This window comes from Kogia breviceps, chromosome 19, assembly GCF_026419965.1.
Source record: "Kogia breviceps isolate mKogBre1 chromosome 19, mKogBre1 haplotype 1, whole genome shotgun sequence".
Classification (NCBI taxonomy): domain Eukaryota; kingdom Metazoa; phylum Chordata; class Mammalia; order Artiodactyla; family Physeteridae; genus Kogia; species Kogia breviceps.
Window position 1 is genome coordinate 49,147,801 of NC_081328.1, and position 19,477 is coordinate 49,167,277.

At 62.5% G+C, this 19,477-nt stretch overlaps 2 protein-coding genes across 6 annotated transcripts in view; one reads left to right on the forward strand and one right to left on the reverse strand.

The window, feature by feature from the left end:
* The first annotated feature begins 799 nt into the window (after positions 1 to 799).
* TMC6 (transmembrane channel like 6) lies at positions 800 to 16,281 on the forward strand. 5 transcript variants are annotated; one of them, XM_067020814.1, is made up of 21 exons: positions 800 to 869; positions 2,884 to 3,014; positions 3,169 to 3,311; positions 3,484 to 3,579; positions 3,904 to 4,062; positions 5,366 to 5,471; positions 5,616 to 5,709; positions 5,945 to 6,202; positions 6,472 to 6,662; positions 7,465 to 7,609; positions 8,245 to 8,400; positions 8,875 to 9,026; positions 9,130 to 9,211; positions 9,442 to 9,539; positions 10,608 to 10,703; positions 10,954 to 11,029; positions 11,741 to 11,874; positions 12,020 to 12,196; positions 12,284 to 12,362; positions 14,731 to 14,798; positions 16,015 to 16,281. In XM_067020814.1, the coding sequence occupies exons 2-21, from the start codon at positions 2,956 to 2,958 to the stop codon at positions 16,079 to 16,081; spliced, it is 2,436 nt and encodes an 811-aa protein (XP_066876915.1). In that variant the 5' UTR covers positions 800 to 869; positions 2,884 to 2,955; the 3' UTR covers positions 16,082 to 16,281. The 5 variants fall into 5 exon arrangements, with proteins under 5 accessions (XP_066876915.1, XP_058902420.1, XP_058902418.1 ...); XM_059046437.2 differs by having other exon boundaries at positions 811 to 910; XM_059046435.2 differs by having other exon boundaries at positions 843 to 869; positions 2,881 to 3,014.
* A 1,862-nt stretch (positions 16,282 to 18,143) lies between these two features.
* The window catches only part of TNRC6C (trinucleotide repeat containing adaptor 6C), a 124,612-nt gene continuing 123,278 nt past the window's right edge, over positions 18,144 to 19,477 (reverse strand). Inside the window, exon 24 of the transcript XR_010838358.1 lies at positions 18,144 to 19,451. The gene's annotated coding sequence lies outside the window, so the exon portion shown is untranslated. The remainder of the gene's footprint in view (positions 19,452 to 19,477) is intronic.

Genomic DNA, 19,477 nt, shown 5'->3' on the forward strand with positions numbered 1-19,477 from the left:
CAAGGGTGACTCTCCTCTGGCCTGCCAGGCTTTTTTGAGGTCAGGTTTCTAGTTAGAGCTCCCAGGTGGACAAGACTCACATCCCGGCCGATGACACCCTGGAGGCTGACTGACCTCTCGGCCCATTTCCTCATCTGTGAGCTAGGGTCACCAGTGCCCCCCTCTCTGGCTTGAGGGCAATAACGGAGCAAACAGCAACGGGGACAGCCCCTAAGTGTGCCTCCCCTCTTCCCCAACTAGCACACAGGAAGTGTGCCGGAACTCTGCTGGAGAAACCACGCCCACATCGGGAGGGCGGAGATAACCCCGGGTTCTACCAGACAGCTTGGGGCAGTTGTCGCTGGAGGCTGTGCTGGAGTAAGGGGTTACCCAATCTGGTCCTGCAACGCCCGCAGTATCCGTGTGGCTTTGCCGCATGGTGTTATTTTGATAATCGCCCTGGGAAGTGGGTGGGTCTGGAATCATTGTCCCCATTTGAAACTTGGGGAAACTGAGTCCCACAGAAATTGGCTTCAACCGGAGATTGGAACACTTCCAGACACTCGCCGCCTTCATCTTGTTCAGACCTCAGGGTGGGGTGAGAGGAGGGGTTGGAAGCTGGTGGGGAGAGGGCACGGTCGCCGAGGGCTCGACGGGGAGGGGAAGGAGGAGGAGCGGGGCGCGCCCCCCCCCCCGCCGGGTCACGTGACTTGTCCGAGCCCCGTCGCCACGTGGGCCGGGTTGGGCGGAGCAGCACTCTGGCCCCGCCAGGCCTGATACGGTCACAGGTCGTCCCAGGGCCCTTGGCCACTCCCTCCCTCTGACCTCACGACCCCTCCCGCAGCTGGTGGAGCCCAGACACTGTTCCCGGCGGCCCTCGCGGGGGACAGGTGAGCCGCGCGCCGGGCCCCTCCTCCCCAGCGCCTCCCAGGTCAGCGCCGGGATGCGGGTGCCGGGATGCGGGTGCCGGGTCGCGGGTGGGAGCCGCAGCTCCGGGGCTTGGGGACGACGCCCTCGTCCTCCTATAGCCCCATCCAGTTCCCCTGCGGCCACCAGCTCCACTCCCTCCGAATTCCTTTGGGCCTCTGGGGCCACTGGGCACTGAGTTTCCTCTTCGGGTTCTCTTGGATCTCCCTGAGTTCACTCCCTGAGTTGACTCTCTCAGGGGGGGTCCGGGGGGGGACGTGAAGATCTCAGCTCACCCCAACAGGCAGGTGGCGGGCGTCAGGGGAGAGGGTGGTGGTGTGTGTCTCTCGGGATGGGAAGGGGCGGGGAGGCTGGATTTGCAGGTGTGTACCACTGGCGGAAAGTGGGTGTGTGGGAGACTGGCAGATGAGGGGTCCAGGGTCTCTCGGAGTTGCTACCTTCCCTCGGCTCAGAGGCTGGGCTGCGGCTCTGACTGGACAGTAGCTGCTCCCAGAGGACTGGCTTCCGGCTGGGGTGGGGTTTCTGGAAACGGTCCCCACCCTGCCCCTCCCTCCCTGGCTCACGGCTCAGGAATGGTGCACCCTGGAAACTCCTGCCCGACTTATTCCTGCCTGGGCAAGGGTGCCAGCGTGCTGGGTACCAGCCGGGCAGAAGTCTTGGGCAGTGCCCGGATGCCAGTGCCCAGGTGAGCCCCCATCCCCCAGGCAGCCTCTGAGCACCTTCCATGTCCCTGCTCCTCCCTCCTGGAGAAGGGGTGTGTGGGAGAGGCCTGTAGATCCGACCTGGGAAGGTCTGTCTTTCCAGGAAGGAATTCCAGCTCTAGGGACTGGACTGGGGGGGCACACCCTCAGCCCCAGCTCCAGCTACTTTCCATTTCAGGCGGAGCCAAGAGGCCACCTCTGACCTCTCTCTGCTGCTTTCTCCACACTGTGCTCCTGTGAGAGAGAAGGGGAGGGGGCTTGGACTCTGTGCGGAGACTGGACACCCCTAAGTGAGGGCACTGTCTGGGTACAGCCCTAGTGGGACCTGCTCTGTCTGAACACCCTGGCCTCGCCTGAGGAGGCCCCTTGAGCTGAGCCAACTTTCCTCCATGCTGAGTTCTCTGGGGGTGAGGGTGGGGAGGAGGGGGGGGGGACAGGGCAGACTGAGGGCTGGGCCCAGTCTTGCTGGGGCAGAGTCCTGCAGGACTCAACGGGTGGTTGGGAGCCTGCTGCCCTCGCCCCACTCCCACGGGCTGAAGAGGCTGGACAAGGCCACCCTGGTTCAGTTGTCTTGGGTGATGGCAGAGCCCGGACACAGGCTGGACAAAGGCTGCCTGTTTAACGCCCAGCACCCCTCCCCCATCCAGCTGCCCTAGCCTGCTGGGAGGTGATGGAATGTAGGGGAGTCTCTCAGGAGGGCTGTCGATGTCGACCTTGACGCGCCCAGGTTGGCGTGGAGTGACCCCCGTGGGGGGATGCAGGGTGGGGCGCAGCCGAGGAGGCCATCCTGTCTGCTGTTCTGTCAGGCGCTGGCGAGGGTGAGGCCCAGGCTGCGAGCTGTCTGTGGGGTTTCCGGCCGGGAGGAAGTGCTGTGTGGTCGCGGGCAGGCACAGGGAAGGTCTCAGCTGCCCTGACCCTTCTCACCCAGAGGGCGGCATCTCTGGGTCAGAACCCTCTCCACAGGCACCCCACCCGCTCCCCATCTCGCAGGGATGGCGTCACTGAGGAAGCCAGTGGGGAGCTGCCCAGACTCCCCTCACTTCCTTCCTCCTTCCCTCCGGAAGGAGCTCCCCCTCAGTCCATTCTGGCCTGAGGATTATTTGGGGCCACTCACTTGGCCATGCGTTCGGTGTTTGTGTGTGGACGGGGGCAGGATGGGGGCTCAGGCAGCCTGGGCTGGGAGCGGCACCCCCATCGTCCGCAGGGAGCGGGCAGTGCAGCTGGGTGCCAGGCTGACTTTGCTGCAACGCTTTCTGTCTCATCACATGGGCAGCAGGAGGCTCCTGAGGCTGTGTCCAGGCTCTGAGCTGCCCTACGTCGGCAGACTGGCTGGGGGCGGGCCGCAGATATGTCCCGGTCGCTGGCTTTTGTCCTCAGCGTCCCTGAGACCCCGCAGGACCCAGAGGAGTAAGTGCTCTGAGGTGGGGCTGGCGGGCTGGGATGTATCACCCCCAGGGAGAGGTGGTCTGGACCTCAGCCCTTCGGAGGCGGTAGGCTGCCGGGGCGAGGACTGGGTCAGCCGCAGCTTGAACTCCTGCCCCTTCCCCCATTCTCACCCCAGCATCCAGGAGCCCAGCCCCTATGATGAGAACGAAGTGCACGACTCTTTCCACCAGCTCATCCAGGAGCAGAGCCGCTGGGTGGCCGAGGAGGGGCTGGAGCTGCAGCAGAGGGTGCCGGGGGCTGGAGCCCTGGGGGCCTCAGGTGAGCCCGCCTGCCCTGGCCCAGGCCAGGTGCTGGGATGTGTGGGCTGGACACAGAGCCTCTTAACCTCTCAGGAAGCCCCTCCTAGCAGCCTGGGGCAGGGGGTGGGCAGGGCAGATCTCCGGCCAGTGGTGTCTGTAGAACCTCTGGATGAGTCTTTCTTGCTGGGCAGGCAGTGACCGCCAGGCCTTGCTGGGGCCCGAGGGCGCCCCTGTCTACAGCACGGCCACACTCCGCATCTTGGCCAGCATGCCCAGTCGCACCATTGGTGAGTGGGACCCTCTGCCTTTGGACCCTGGGCTGGGCTGCGGTTTCCGGCGGGGATCTGTGTACCTCAGAGCCAGGCCTCTTCGGCTCTTACCCCACCCCATCTGCTGCCTGAAGGCCCAGCCCAGCCCCATGCAGCCTCGCCTCGCCGTGGTCTAAAAACGACTCCGGAGTCGTCACGGGGATAAAAATATGCCCTTGGGAACCTGGTGGTGCTTGAGTTCTCTTATGGAAGAACTTTCCTGGGTCCTGGGAAGGAGTGGGGGGGGCAGCCCCTGCCTCTACATAAGGGGGGCGCGTCCCCGCTGACCAGCGGCCTCCACAGGCCGGAGCCGCGGCGCCATCCTCTCCCAGTACTACAGTCGCACAGTGAGGCTGCGCCGCAGGGCCGGCCGGCCTCCGCTCAGGGATGTGGGCCGCTCAGCCCGGCCCAGCCTCCGCCTGTACGACCTGGAGCTGGACCCCACGGTCCTGGAGGAGGATGGTGAGTGAGGGGGGCCCGGAGCCTCGGTGGGGAGGAGGTCAGCAGGCTGGGGCGGGGGGCTGGGATGCAGTGGGCTGTCTGAAGGCCCCCAGCGGTGAGGTCTCTTTGCAGGGGTATGGGAGTGTCTCGGTGTCCCGGCCACTGGCGCAGAGAAGTGCGGGCCTTTCCGGCTGCACAGTGTTTGGCTCATGCAGGCACACGCTCCACAGCGTCTGTTGAGCATTTGTAGTGTCGCAGACGCTGGTGTTGGCTTTGGGATGTGATGGTGGTAAGCAGACCCAGTCAGCTCTCATGCAGCTTATTGTCTGCCTTGTGAAACAGACAGGAACCAAATAAATGGATAAGTGGATGGTTGAAGCTCAGATAAGGGCAGCCGAGGAAAGGCATGCCGCGGGAGAGTGTCATGGAACTTGTCTAGCCTGGAGCGACCCAGGAAGGCTTCCTGGAGGAAGTGACACTAGAGTCAATGGGGTGGGCAAAGGCCCTGAGGTGGGAGCCTGCCGGCTTGCCTGAGTATCCGGGAGGCCTGTGTGGTGCGGCTGGGGGAACAAGGGAGAGTGGTCGTAGGAGGGAGCAGGGCCCAGCTCACAGATTGGTCTTCAGCCAGGTGATCTCTGGCATCAGTGCCCAGGGGCTTGGGTACTTCCTGGGGCCCTGCCTGTGTTTCCTCTCCCTGTTTACCCAAGGCCCGCAGCTGGTGGGTGACAGAGCAGTGCAGGGTGGTGTGGGCTCTGAGGTCAGGGTGGACATTCCAGTTTCATTGTGTAAACCACGCCAGGTGTCTGCTCTCTGGTCATTTTTTATCTGTAAAGTGAGGTTAAAATAGCACCCCCTTTCCAGGGTGGTTGTGAAGATGAAAGGAATGAGGACATAGGGGAGGGGCAGATCTCCAGGTCCCGCCCTCCCCTACTCACCCCACCAGGCCCTGGCATAGTGGGAAGTGGGGGGGGGACAGGGGGGACTGCTGAGTGAGGGGTGGACGGGGCTCAGGGGCATTGGGGGGGTCAGAGCAAGATGCGAGTGGGGACCCAAGAGGAGAGTTTGGTTCAAGGCAGAGGGGGCACTGGGCTGGGCCTTGGAAGATGCTGGGAACTTGATCGTGTCCTGGGCTCCAGGGGGTGGAGGTGAGCGAGTGATGGCCAGTGGGGGTGTGGGACAGGTGGGCAGCACAGGGTCCTAGCAGAGAGGAGCCATCGGGCCTGGCAGGGCGGCAGAGGCCTGAGTTGCCGGGGAACGGCCCCAGTTGTGGGAGGGAGGGAAGGATGCTGCAGGGAACCCGCAGGGCTCCCTCCTGCTCTTGCAGAGAAGCGGGGCCTCCTGGTGAAGGAGCTTCAGGGCCTGACGGTGGCCCAGCGGGACCACATGCTCCGGGGGATGCCGCTGAGCCTGGCCGAGAAACGCTGCCTGCGGTCAGTGCCCCTCGGCCTCGTGCGGACCCCAGACCCACTTCCTCGGCTGGGCGTGGTGGTTGGTGAGAAGGGCCCTGAGCCGGCGGTGGGCGGGTGGCCCCCGGGAGGGAGTGGACCAAGCCCTGACGCTGCTTCTGCCCCCAGAGAGGAGAGCCGGCCCCCGAGGGGCAAGCGGAGGGCCCGGGGGCGCCGGGGGCTCCTGTCCTGCTGCAGCCGGCTGCGCGACAGCTGTATCCTGGTAGGCGCCTCTGGGCCGCTGGGGGCGGGGGCGCAGAGGGGGCCACATGTTCTCCCTCCGCGGGCCGCTCCTGGGGTCCTCTAGCCTTCAGCCTGGCTCTGGGTGTGATCGACCCCCCTCCCCTCGCGGCTGCCCCTCCACTGCCCCTGCGCTCGAGGCCTGGCCCGCGGTCTGGCTGGGGGCCGGCTCCTCTCTCCAGCCTCGCCTGAGGGCTGTCCTGCTGCTGGCCCCACAGGCGTCGCACAACGTGGGGCTCGCGCTGCTCTCCGGGCTGCAGGCCCTGACGCCCTGGCACTACGCCCTGAAGCGGATTGGGGGCCAGTTCGGCTCCAGCGTTCTCTCCTACTTCCTCTTCCTCAAGACCCTGCTGGCCTTCAACACCCTGCTGCTGCCGCCACTGCTGGCCTTTATCGTGGCCGTGCAGGCCGCCTTCCCGCCTGCGCCCGCGGGCTCCGTGCCCGCCTTCAGGGGCCTGGAGCTTCTCACGGGCCGGGTGAGGCTTGGTGGGGGCGGGCAGGGCGCCCCCTTGTCACAGCTTCCTCCAGGGACCCCCGCCCCACCCCTTGCTGCAACTCCAGGGTGGCCGCGGCGCTTTGCCTACCTCCGTGTTCTCCTCACTGCCCCTGCCCTGGCCCTTCCCCTTCTGCCTTATCCCCTCACCCCGCCCCCTGGGTGCCCTCCATCTGCCTTCCAAGCCCGAGGGTGGGTCAGGTGCAGCGCGAGGGGGAGAGTCCCTGATGTGGCCGGGCATCCTCTCTGCAGGGCTGCTTCACGCACACCGTTATGTACTACGGCTACTATAGTAACACGACGCTGAACCAGCCGTGTGCCTCCCCGCTGGATGGCGGCCAGTGCACGCCTGAGGAGGGCGGCCTGCCCTACAACATGCCCCTGGCCTACCTCTTCACCGTGGGGGTAGCTTTCTTTATCACCTGCATCACTCTGGTGTACAGGTAATAGCCCTCCACCCTATGACCCTGGCTCTGAGCGCCATTGATCCACCCATGCAGCCATCTGTCCATCCATCCATCCATCCATCCAGCTACCCATCCATCCATCCATCCATCCATCAACTGTGCGTCCATGGATCCTGCCTTCCTTCCATCCATCCATACACACTCTCATCCATGCACCCATCCACTCCACAAACATTTGCTGTGCTCTGCTCAGGACAGGAAGGTAAATGAGCTTGGTGCATGTCCTTGAGAAACTTGCTGTCTACAGGAGAAGACAGGCCAACGCAGAGGCTGGGAAACTCCTGGTGTTACTGTTGCTCAGGTGTTTTGGAGCATAGGAGAGGAAGTCAGACCAGCTTCCCAGGGCGGAGGCACTCATCCCAGAGAGGGAGGTTAAATAAGGGTGGGCTGGAGAAAGGCTGGGGAAGGTGTTTTGGTTATTGGGAGAGGCAGTGCAAAGGCCCTGAGGTGAGCCAGCACCTTCTGTAGCCGCATCTGGGTGGGAGGCAGCCGGCCATGTTGGTGGGGAGTGGAGCCTGACCCCTCTTCTAGCCACCTGTGGCTGGCGGGCACCCTGTTGGTCGGGGCTGATCTAGAGTGGCCGGCGGTCCACACCAGGAGGCTGAGAGCTCTGGGCTAGAGGTGGGGCAGGGAGAGTAGCCGGAGGCCCATCCAGCGCCGGGAGGGCTCCTCTGAGTGGGTGGTGGGTTTTGGCTGCAGGGAGCATTCCATCTGTCTTCTCCCCGGCCTCTGCGCCTCCCGCCCTATCTCACCCTCTGACTGCCTCTGCTTCTCCCAGCATGTCCCGCTCTTTTGGGGAGAGCTACCGGGTAGGGAGCACTTCGGGGGTCCATGCCGTCACTGTTTTCTGTTCCTGGGACTACAAAGTGACTCAGAAATGGGCCACCCGCCTCCAGCACGACAATATCCGAACCCAGCTGAAGGTGAGCTGCCCGGGGGCCCTGGGGCCGCTGTTCCCCACCCCGTGTCCAGGGAACACCAGTCGGGGCCTGCTCCAGCGAAGGAGGGTTAGGGCTGCTCTCGGGCCCTCTCCCCGGAGTCCCCATGGGGCACCAGCTGGCACGTGCTCCCGGTCCCCAAAATAGCCCTGGGGTCACGTGAGGACACTGCCCAAGGCCTCAGGGCTAGAGGGTGGCTGGCCTGGGCCTCGCGGAAAGTTCTCTGCCTTTCTGGGGTTTCCCGCTGCGGGATTCGGGTCAGGGCAGCTCACAGCTTTGACCCGGCTGATGGGCCCCCAGGGAGTGCCCTCGGGCTCCGGGTCAGCGAGGGGACGGCTGTCCACAGGCTGGACAGCTCAGGAGGCAGGGCTGGGAGGGTGGGTCGGAGCGGCTGGGGCAGCCTCAGCCTGCGGCCCCGTCCTGCGGTCTCCTGGTGCCTGGAGGGGCCCCAGAGCAGGGGGAGCGACGGGCCGTGGCCCCAGGGGTGGGCGGGAGGCGACCCCCGGCGTCCCCCGAGCCTCCCTGTGTGTCTGCTCCACGTGTCCCCGGGGCTGTGGCGCGTGTGTCTGCGTGTCTCCGTGCGTCTGTGCCGCGGGTGACAGGCCCGCTGCTGCCCCCAGGAGCTGCTGGCCGAGGGGCAGCTGTGGCAGCGGCCCCGGAGGGCGTGCGGACGGCTGCGGCAGGTGGCCGTGCTGGGGCTCGTGTGGCTGCTGTGTTTGGGGACCACGCTGGTGTGCGCCCTGGCCGTCTACATCTTCTCAGAGCTCATGATTCAGGTGCAGGGAGGGTGGCGGCGGCGGGGAGGGGGGTGTCTCCCCGCGGAGGTTTCCGCCGTGGGGTCAGACGCCTGCTTCCTTAGACTGGGCCCCCTGGGGCCCCGCACCCTCCACCCGGGCCCTCCCTGGAGGCCGCTTCCCTCACGGGCCTTGTTCTCATTCTTGTTCTGTCTCACACTCTCCCTATTTTTCTGTCCTTTTGTTTTCTCGACTTCTTTTGGTTTCTCTTTTCTTCCCCTGACACCTGTGTTCCATCCACCCCCACCCCCACCCCGTCCCCCCCCTCGCCTCCCACCCCCCTTCCTGTGCGGTTTGAACACTGGGCCTGGGGCAGAAGGTGGCGTGCCTGCCACTTCCACCCCCTCCTTCCGGCCCGGGACCCCTCCCCGCGGCCCCTCCCCCGTCTCGGGCCCATCAGCGGACCTGCCTCTGTCCTTGGGGCGCTGACCGCTGGCCCTCCCCCTGCCGTACCAGAGCCACGCGTCTGCTGAGCGGGACGGGGTGCTGCTGGCCCTGCCCCTGGTGGTCTGCCTTCTCAACCTGGGGGCCCCCTACCTGTTCCGCGTCCTGGCCGCCCTGGAGCGGCACGAGTCGCCGGTGCTAGAGGCGTACGTGGCCGTCTGCAGGTGCGTGGCCGCATGGGGCCACCGGGTGGGGCTTCCTGGGGTGGGACCTCCGTCTCCCAGGCACCCCGCCCTCAGCCTGTGCACGCCCCCACCCTTTCCGCAGGAACCTCATCCTCAAGATGGTCATCCTGGGGGTTCTTTGCTACCACTGGCTGGGCCGCAGGGTGGGCACCCTGAAGGACCAGGTGAGGGTGGGCCGGGCGGGGCTGGCAGAGGCGCGGGGCTGCCCGGGCCCCTCGAGAGGCTCTGCCCTGGTCCCAGGTTCGAGGTGGACGTGGGGGCCCCTCACAGCAGCCAGCCCTCGCCCGATCTTACCTGGCCTGGTCTACAATTATATTGGAGGCCCCCAGGTGGGCCTGAGGAGCAGGGGTGGGGGGCACCAGGGCACTGGGGGCTGAGGTCACATCTGTTTCAGTGCTGGGAGGACTTTGTGGGCCAGGAGCTGTACCGGCTCATGGTGATGGACTTCATCTTCACGCTGCTGGACACGCTTCTCGGGGAGCTGGTGTGGAGGTGAGGCCCCGGGGGGGGGGGTCCCTGCACTCCCCTACTGGGCACCTGTGCTCCCCCTGCGGACGGGCTCCTGGCATCCTCACCTGGGTGGTGGAGGTGAGGGTCACCCAGGCGGTTCTCAGGCCTCTGAAAATCAGGACCTGACCCCAGATTGGGGCCATAAATCTCTACCCATGACGGCTCTTCTGTAGAATATCGATAAACTGAGAACCATTTAGGAGACAGGATGTAACCTATTTTGAGATTGGAAAGGAAATCAGGTTTCAGAATGATGCATATGGTACAATCTGGCTCGTACAAAGGAAAAAGGGGTCGGGAGGAAGAACAGAAAGTAGGGGGACATTTGCAGATGTTCTGGCTATGAGCTCTAGCATCGTAGGTGCCATTGCCTTCTTTTTGTGCTTTCTTTGAGAACTTATGAATTTAATAATAATAAGATTTTTTAAAAGCCGTAAAACAGGGACTTCCCTGGTGGTGCAGTGGTTAAGAATGCACCTGCCAATGCGGGGGACATGGGATCGAGCCCTGGTCCAGGAAGATCCCACATGCCGTGGAGCAACTAAGCCCGTGCGCCACAACTACTGGGCCTGCGCTCTAGAGCCCACAAGCCACAAATACTGAGTCCACGTGCCAGAACTACTGAGCCTGCGCTCTAGAGCCCGTGCTCTGCAACAAGAGAAGCCACTGCAGTGAGAAGCCCGTGCACCGCAATGAAGAGTAGCCCCCGCTCGCCACAACTAGAGAAAGCCCGCGTGCAGCAACATAGACCCAACACAGCCCCCCCCCCAAAAAAAAAAAGAAAAGCAGTAAACCATTTGATGCTGACGTGCCGATGTGCACAGTTATACCTGGGTGTATCTGTACATGCTTAGAAAAAGGACGGAGATGAAGCTGGCTGCAGTGTGGACCCTTCAGGGTGGGGCCGCAGGCCGCCGTCTCCCCTCTGCATCACTGGGCACCCTGGCGGGGCGGGCAGTGTCTTCAGCTTGGCGCGCGGGTCGGGGTGGGGACGAGGATCTCTCTCGGGGATTGGCCCTCCCGCGCGACCCCAGGCGTTCTTCTTCCCAGGCTCATCTCTGAGAAGAGGTCTCAGAGGAAGGGGAAGCCTGAGTTTGACATTGCGGGGAATGTTCTGGAGCTGATTTACGGGCAGACCCTGACCTGGTGAGCATCTCCCACTTGTGTCCCAGTGCCTGGCCCTTGGGGAGGCTGCCTGCTTCCCCCTGGGCCACAGCGAGACGCAGCCCTGGGAGTCTGGAGTGACCTGACCCCTCAATTCCCTGGGGACCCAGTCTCAGCTCCCCGGGGTCCCGACCCTGAGCCAGGCCCGGGTGGCCTTTCTAGGCCCGGGGAGCCGCACGGGTCAGGACCCCGCCTCTGGGAGGCAGCCCTCTCCCCTCCTTGCTCTCCTCAGGCTGGGGATCCTCTTCTCGCCTCTCCTCCCCGCCGTGCAGATCATCAAGCTGCTGTGCCTCTTCTACGTCAAGAAGGTACAGGTGCCGCTGGGTCGCTGGGAGGGCGGCGGGGCCTGGGGAGAGTGTGCAGCCAGGGTGGCCGCCGGGCCGGCAGATGCGGAGACCTGACCCGAGTGGCGTGGGGCTGGCAGCCCAGGGCCACCCTCTGGGGTCAGTCCCACGGGCCCACGGTACGGGCCCCCCGTCCCGTCCCTGCATCACCGCCTTTGGCAGGCTGGGCTGCATCCGGTCAGGGTCCGAGGTCATTGCCAGGTGCCCGTGTGCACGGGCCAGGGCTTAGGGCCTGGGGGCTGGGAGGTGCTCAGAACCAGGTCCTTCTCTCTGGTCCTCCTCTGTACAACGTGGACGCTGCTCTGGGGGGCGCTGCCGGAGATGACGTTTATAAAGCGTCGGGCATGGTGGAGACCTTCAGTCAGTGGAGGTGGCTTTTAGTATCAACCCTTTCACGTGCGGGTGACCTGGCCAGCCTGCCCCCCCCCCCGTGAGCCTCAGTCTCCCCTCTGTAGACCGGGAGGTAGCCCCGCTGGCCCTTTCCAGCCTGTGGGCGCAGATTCTGAGTGTCTGCTTGTCTGCGGGGCTGTCCTGGGGGCTCGGCTCGGGCTCCCCCTGCAAGCAGAGCACCCCCAGCCCACTGCCGGCCTTGCCCCTCTTCCCTCTTGGAGGCCCCACCAGGCCTGGGGGAGGGTGGGTGGCAGGGCGGTGGCAGAGCGCAACCTTTGTCCCCAGACGAGCCTGATGGCCAACTGCCAGGCGCCCCGCAGGCCCTGGAAGGCCTCCCACATGAGCACCGTCTTCATCTCACTGCTCTGCTTCCCCTGCTTTCTGGGCGCTGCCGTCTTCCTCTGCTTCGTCATCTGGCAGTGAGTGGGCCCTCGGCCTCCGCTCCGGGGGGCGGGATGGGGAGCTGCCCCCTGGGGCCGCTGTGGCTGGTGGCCGCGGTTTGGGTGGTGTGGAGGTGGCCTTTGTCCGGGCTGAGGGGTCAGGCCGGCCGCCCTCTTCCCCCAGGGTGAAGCCCTCGAGCATCTGCGGCCCCTTCCGGACCCTGGACACCATGTATGAGGCGGGCAAGGTGTGGGTGCGCCGCCTGGAGGAGGCGGGCCCCAGGGTCTCCTGGCTGTCCTGGATCCACCGGTACCTGGTGGAAAGTTCCTTCCCCATCTACTTGGCGTCGGCCCTGCTGCTGTGAGTGCGGGACAGGCCCGGGTGGGGGCCCTGGTCTCCCGCGCGGGCGGGGGTGGGGGGCGCAGCCTGAGCAGCCATCTCCCGCAGGGCCGTGATCTACCTCAACATCCAGGTGGTGAAGGGCCAGCGGAAGGTCATCTGCCTCCTCAAGGAGCAGCTAAGCAACGTGAGTGCCCCTCGGGCTCCCACCTCCGGAGGGGGGGCCCCTCCACACCCACCCCCGGACCTGGGCTGTGGAAAGGGCTTGTTTGCCAATCGAATTACGTTAAGATGCATATCTTGTGTTAATCGAAGATGTAAGCTAGAGGCAGCCAGGCTGCCTGTCTGCAAAGACCCCGCTGGGAGGAGGCAGTTACTGGGCCTCCCATCACCTTGAAAACAAGTCACTGCCCCCGTAGGTCAGAGTCACTTGGGCTGGCATTTCCCCAGACAGGAATGGCCTTTCACCTGGTCCTGTCCTCCCTGGGTCTGCGCTGGCTGCTCAGGGGCACCCGTCAGTGACAGCGGGTCTCCCCTGAACACTTGGTGGGCTCTGACCTCATCCCCAGGGCCCCAACCTTGCCCCCAGGGCCCCGACATCACTCTCCCCACGGCTGTTTCTTCTTTCTTCCTTCTCCTTCCCAGTTTCTCACTTGTGTACTTAATGCTTGAGCCCACCTTGGGGCCAGCTGGTGCCTGTGTCCCCTAGGCGGTCACATCAGGGCTGGTGGCCACCAGCCACTCTTCGTTAGAAATGACTTGGGGGTCAGCTGCTGGGTGTCAGCCGAGGCAGGACGGGGCTGGGGTGCAGCTTGCGTGTGAGTCTTCTGCTGGCTAATTGGTGCAGGGACTCTGGGTCAGGTCTTCTTGGGTGGAAGGATCCCCTTGGGGACAGCTCCCACTTTTTATACGGTTATAAGTAAGGCAGTACAAGGTAACCCCTCTCCTGCCCTTTCACACACCGAGGGCAGGGCTCAGGCTGGACATTTTGGCTGAGGTACAGCTATTGGAAGTGGGTTTTTCCCAACCGGCTCCTGCCCTACTGTGTAGAGCTGTGGGGCCTGCGGTGCCTCGTGGTTGTGGGCTGCACGGCAGCGTCGGGAGGGGAACCCCAGCTCTGCCCGCCGTCCCTCTAGGAGCTGAAGGGCAGTTCCCCAGGTGGCCTTTGCTGCAGGCTGTGTCCTCCCAGGGCCGAGGCTGGCCCTGGTTCTGAGTCTTTGGGGCCGCACTTCTGATCTCAGCCTGCGCTCGGGGCATCTTTTCCCTGGCCTGGGCAGGTGGCTTACTCAGGCGCACAGCCCTCTGTACCCACCAACTCGATGGAGAGAAAACGGGGAGGTCTCTTAAGGAGGTCCCACCTCGTAGGTGTCTCAGTGTCTTCGTGGGCGAGTCAGGGTCCCAGGCACCCAGAACGCATCCTGACAAAATTGCTGTTTTCTCTTTGTGAAGACTCCCTGCAAGGAATCCAGTCTGACCCCGGGGTTTGATGGGCCCTGAAGTCCGCCTGATGTTTACTGGATCCTAGCCTTAAAAGCTTTATGTGCGTTTTCACAGTCACTTGTCGAAAGAGCTCTGGGTTCGCCAACACCTGCCCCAAAGATGTCTTTGTCCTAATCCCAGAAGCTGTGAATATGCCACGTTACGTGGCATTGGGGTTGTGAGATTAGGGTCGCAGATGGAATTAGAGTTGCTAATCAGCTGACCTGGAGGTGGGAGGTTATCCTGGATTATTCGGGTGGGCACGATGTAATTGTAAGGCCCTTAACAAAGGAAGTGGGAGAGTCAATGTCAGAGAAAGACTTGACTGGCCATTGCTGGCTCTGAAGGAGGCCATGAGGTCAGGGATGTGGGCAGACTCAGAAGCTGGAACGGGCAAGGAAAGATTCTCCCCAGAGGCTCCAGAAGGAACCAGCCCTGCTGACTCCTTGATTTTAGCCCACTGAGACCCATTTTGGACTTCTGACCTCCAGAACTGATGTTGAATTTGTGTTGTTTTAAACCACTAAGTTTCCATAATTGATTAGGTCAACAATAGAAAACTAATAAAAGCCCCGTGACACAGACATTTGTATCCCTCTTTTACAGATGGTGAACGAGGTCAGAGGGGAGGTAATTTGCCCAAGACAGACTAAGTGTCAGGGCCGGTTGTACATTGAGTCAGGCTGGGTAGGCAGCCCTCACTGTGCAACTGATCACATTTCCCTTTTCACCTTGGCCACTAGGAAGCTTAGATGCATATATGTGTGTGTGTGTGTGTGTGTATATATATATATATATATATATATATATATATATATATATATATATATATATACGTGTGTGTGTATATATATATATATATATATACACATGTATATATGTCTACATATACCCACTACTTGGCTCTTGGTTTTTCCTTGTCCTTGTTTGGTGCCTCTGTGCCCCTTCTTTAAACTTTTTGTGCTTGTGATGTCAGACACTCTTTGTGAGCTACCCCAAGTGCAGTCTGGAACAGGGCACTTCTGGACAGACACGTGATGGCTGTTTTCTCAGCCTTTGTGTTCTGGCATTTCTAGGAGGGGGAAGACAAAATCTTCTTAATCAACAAGCTTCAGCGTATCTACGAGAGGAAGGAGAGGAGCAGGTGAGGGCCCTGGAGGGTTGTGTGTTGGGGAGAAGGAGCGGGTGCTGCACAGGGAGGCCCCTTTCCGCCGGTGGTGGGGAGGGAAGTGGCTGCCAGCCTCCCTGGGTGGCCCGCAGCCTCTTGGGACTCCCCTGCCCTCTTTCTCCACCTTTCCTCCTCAGGTGTGTGGGGCATTTGGGGGAGGAGGAAAACTTAAGTCTGCTGAGAAAGGGAAAAAAAAGAAATGAAGGAACTGTGTGCAGGGGGCAAGGTGGAGCTGGGGTCTCTCACGCCCTTTCCCTCCTCTCTGCCACCCCCATCTTTTTTTAAAAAAATATTTATTTATTTTTTGGCTATGTCGGGTCATAGTTGCGGCACGCGGGATCTTTGTTGAGGCACGTGGGCTCTTTTGTTGTGGCATGTGGGTTCCAGAGTGCGTGGGCTCTGTAGTTGTGGCACGCGGGCTCTAGTTGAGGCACACGAGCTCAGTAGTTGTGGTGCGCGGGCTTAGTTGCCCCACGGCACGTGGGATGTTAGTTTCCTGACCAGGGATCGAACCTGAGTCCCCTGCACTGGAAGGCAGATTCTTTACCACTGGACCGCCAGGGAAGTCTCTCTGCCACCCACGTTCCAATGGGTCAGGGGTCAGCCTGGCTGGCCTTCTCCTCAGGCCCCTGCCCCCATTCTCCCCGTGAGGTGAACACCCCCCCGCCCCGAATGCTGCTGCCTCAGCCCCGGCTGCCCTGGCGCGGGGCTGGGGCTGCTCCTGTGGCCGCATGTCTCACCCTTCAACTGTTACCTGCGGCTGAGCCCAGGGAAGGGGAGATGAACTCAGACATCGTCCTGCTGCCTGGACAGACAGGCCGCCCACGGGAATGCACACACCCCCCTCCTCGAGCCCTGCCCGGCCAGATGGGCCAGCCGAGGTCTGCAGGTCGAGGCCCCTGGGGCTCCCCCGCCCCGACCCCGGGCAGCAGGAGCCCCCAGAACGAGCCATCTAACAAGGTCCCCTGCCCGCACCACCCCCTCCCTTGCCAGGCCTACCGGTGGTGAGTCCCGGCCTCGTCCGGCTCCTTCCGCTTCCCTCCAGAGCCTTTCAGCCCTGGGAGGCCTGGAAACGGCTCCTGAGGAAGGCTGCTGGGGGTCCTCTGGCCTTGGCTGGGGCTTCTCAGCCTCCCGAGCGGGGTCCGCGCTGCCCAAGGCAACGGGGCCCCTTGCCGACTCCCCTTTCTGGCAGGGTTGGCAGAACCGAGGAGGCCGTGACGCCCCCGGCCGTATTCACAGACGACTGGGATGCCCAGTAGGACAGTGCTGGGCCTGGCAGCCCAGGAACCCCGTCCCCCTCGGTTCCCATGGACCTGCAGGCACAGATGCCGCCTGGAGATGGCCCCGCTGGGACATGGGGAAGATGACGGGAGTCTGCAGCCCGTCCGAGGCTGGAGCACCCCCCGTGGACCCTGCCCAGGACTGTGTTTATCCCGATTAAACACGTTTTGCAAGATGGGCTCGTCTCGTGGGAGTCCGTGCTCACGCTCAGGCCTGCGCAGGTGCGCGTAGGTGCAGCCCGTGGACGACCTCCAGGCCGAGGTCATGGGAACTTCGGCCTCGTGCATGTGCCGCCCCTTCAGGTTCTCCCTCTGGTTCTCCAAGCTGCTCTCCTTGCCAGGCCAGGGCCCTGCGGCCTACCACATGCCCGAGGGGCCTCTCCTGGTGCCGGGCTCCCCGTGAAGCAGACTCTGTGCGGCTTCAGTGTTGAGCGCAGGGCGCCCTCTTCTGGCCCGGCCCCCGACGGCAGGGATGGACCGCGCTGCCCTGCCAGCCCGTGCCATGCGGGACAAGTATGGGGTGTGTGGAGGGTGATGAAGCGATGCTCTGGTGGTTACTGGGGTGGGGGTGGAGGGAGAATTCAGGGAGGGGCCTGGGTGGGTCATTTGCTAGTAAGCCGTGGGGAGAGGAGCCTGCAGGCCGAAGGGCAGGCAGCGCCCAGGGCTGTGGCCGGAGCCGGGTCTGGCTGCCGTGACTGGTGGGGGTGCCGCCCGGTCCTGCCAGGCTGAGCTTGAGGAGCCTGTGGGATGCCACGTGGACCGGAGGGTGCGGGGAGGAGGGGACAGAGCTGTCCGCAGGCGCCGGGGGCGCAGCCGCCGTGGGAAAGGATGGGGGAGCGGCGGTGGGCCCACGCTCCTCGTCCCAGCGGGGAACCTGGGAGAGCAAACCTGGCCTGGGGCGGCCAGGCTGGCCCCACGGTGAAGACGCCACTGCCATTAGCAGCGCTCCCAGCTGGGCCCACGCTAACTCCAGGTGGTCCCTCTCCTGAGGACGGCCCCACCCAGGGCGCTCCTGCATTTGGCAGCCGTCCAGGGGCAGACCGTCACCTCACCTGACTTTCTCGGGGCGCCCGACAGATCAGGCAGGATTCCTGGGCGTGTTGTGGCTGGTCCCAGCCAGGAGGTGCTTAAGGACCTCTACGAGTAGCTGGCCTGGGCTGTGTCTCCGGGCACGAGTGCCGCTGGGTGAGGTCAGGTGGGGACACTCACCTGGGCTCTAGGGGCCAGCACCCCCCAGATGGCTGCCTCTGTGTGAAGAGGACCGATGCACCTTTGGAGGGATGGACATAAAGCTGACCGCGTCCAGTCTGAGCCGGCACTGCCACCAGTTTTGACCGGGCCCACTTCGCCTGCCTTGCAACAGCTATGAGGTCAGGACGAGCTGCTGACGACAAACAGGAGAAAGGCCCGTGGGTATCTCTGCAGAAGCCGCACGTGATGGTCAGTTGGTGTCCCTGGCTATCGACTCAAGAGGCAGCCGAGGTGTTGCTGTGAAGGCACCTTGTAGGTGCTCGGCACCCACAGGCAGCTGCCTTTAAGGGTTTTATCCCCAGTGATGTGTGTGGGCCTCATCCAATCAGTTGAAAGTCCTCAAGGGCAAGGCTGAGGTTTTCCAGAGAAGAAATTCTGCCCGGGGCTGTGGCACCACCCTGCCTGGCCGTGTACAAATTCCAGACTCACCAGCCCTGCTTACTGTCCGAGCCAGGTCTCTTTACAGGCACACCTATCGCCCATCGGAGCTGTTTCTGATACACACGTGGCCTCAAGGTCCTCCAGCTGGAATATTCCCTGGTGGATCCTGTGTGGGGCTGACCGAGCGAGCGATGGCTGTGGAGTCAGGTAGGCCTGCATTTGACCCTCATCAGCTCATGGCCTTGGGCACATTCTGTAACCTCTCCCAGTCTCTGCCAGTTGCAGTCCTCACCTCTCGTGGGGCTGCTGAGACAACAGACACAGTCCTAGACGGTGCTCAGCACCCTGCCTGGCACATAGTAGTTTTGCTAAAAGAAAAAAAAAAAAAAAAAAAAAAAGCAAAAAGCTAGCTGACGGCCACATGAGATGCACTGAACTCTTGGAAATGGCTATTCCAGTGGGTGGGCGGCCGACAGTCTCGGCCCGATGACAGGCTGCCTCTGACACCGCCTCTGCCCGGGCTGTTCAACGGAACCAACTGGGGAGATTTGATTAAAAACTCTGGTGCCTGGGCCCACAATCAGAGATTCTGGTTGAATGTGTTTGAGATGTGCCCTGGCACTGGGATTTTAAAAACTTTCTGGATAATTCTAACACGCAGCCAGGGTGGAGAACCAGCGAAATGTCACTTAAGCCTGAGGCTTCTGCGCACTTAGGAAGCATTTGGAAATGTGCTTCTGGTTTTCACGATGACTGGGGATCCAGGCTCCGGGGCCAGGCGGGCTGCTACGCAGGCTGCCATTCAGGGGTTGGTCCCACACAAGGTAAGCTGTGAAAACTGATGTGTAAAGCTAATAAGTTAACTACATGTTTCCACCACGACTCTTAGGTGGTTTCAATCCTTGATCCACCCCATATATATGTTCTATTCCTGCAAAGAATCTTCTCGAAATGCCTTCCTGAACGAACACGTGCTCAGCAACTCAGCTCCTTGGATCTTGTCGTTTATGTGGTTAGAATCAGTGCTGGCCAGAACCGCTCCCTCCTGGCCTCTCCTCTCCATTCAACAGTCCCTTCTTCGCACATCAAGCTTCCACCCACGGAGCACCCTGCCTTCTTTCTTTGCCGTCTCCCACGGTGTCGCCAGAATGATTTTTTTAAAAAGTGCAGCTCTGAGCCTTGATTTTTCTCTTGATCCCAGACACCGAGCCTCCTTTTCACCTGTGGGTACAGGAGCCGCCTCCACTCTAGGCCATGAGGTGGTCAGTCGGCGTACGCTGTGTCCCCGACCTGTCCCCTACCTACTTTCCCCGGGCATAGGAGGAAAGTGCCACCTCCTCCATGAAGCCTGCCTCAACCTCTGGATGTTCTGGAGGTACTGGGCCTGTTCTCCCAGGAGCAGGCACGGGGCCGGCTCGCTCCCTGTAGCGACGCTGGACTCACGGGGACCGAACGAACACTTGCAGAAGGGCTGCTCACAGCCCCGGCAGGGTCGGTGCCTCCAGGTGCGTACAAGGGTAGGGTGTCAGGTACGTCCAACTGTCCACATTCTGAGTTCCATGAGTTTCGTTTTAGCCTTTCGCTTCTCCTCCGGATGATGGCCCTTCTGCGCTTTCCTCCTCCACTTTCTAGAGGCCGGTGAGAGCCGGGAGCTCGCCGTCTCGCCTGCGGGGGGCAACCCGGGTCCTGTCTTCTCGAAAAAACGTGGCCGAGGCCCCTAGGAGTGGAGAGAAAAAGACACTC

Excerpts from the sequence above, each read along its gene's own strand:
- TMC6 (XM_067020814.1), top strand. The coding sequence starts at position 2,956 with ATGTCCCGGTCGCTGGCTTTTGTCCTCAGCGTCCCTGAGACCCCGCAG. Across the intron at positions 5,710-5,944 it reads TGCGCGACAGCTGTATCCTG|GCGTCGCACAACGTGGGGCT; the intron begins GTAGGCGCCTCT and ends CTGGCCCCACAG. Across the intron at positions 6,663-7,464 it reads TGCATCACTCTGGTGTACAG|CATGTCCCGCTCTTTTGGGG; the intron begins GTAATAGCCCTC and ends TGCTTCTCCCAG.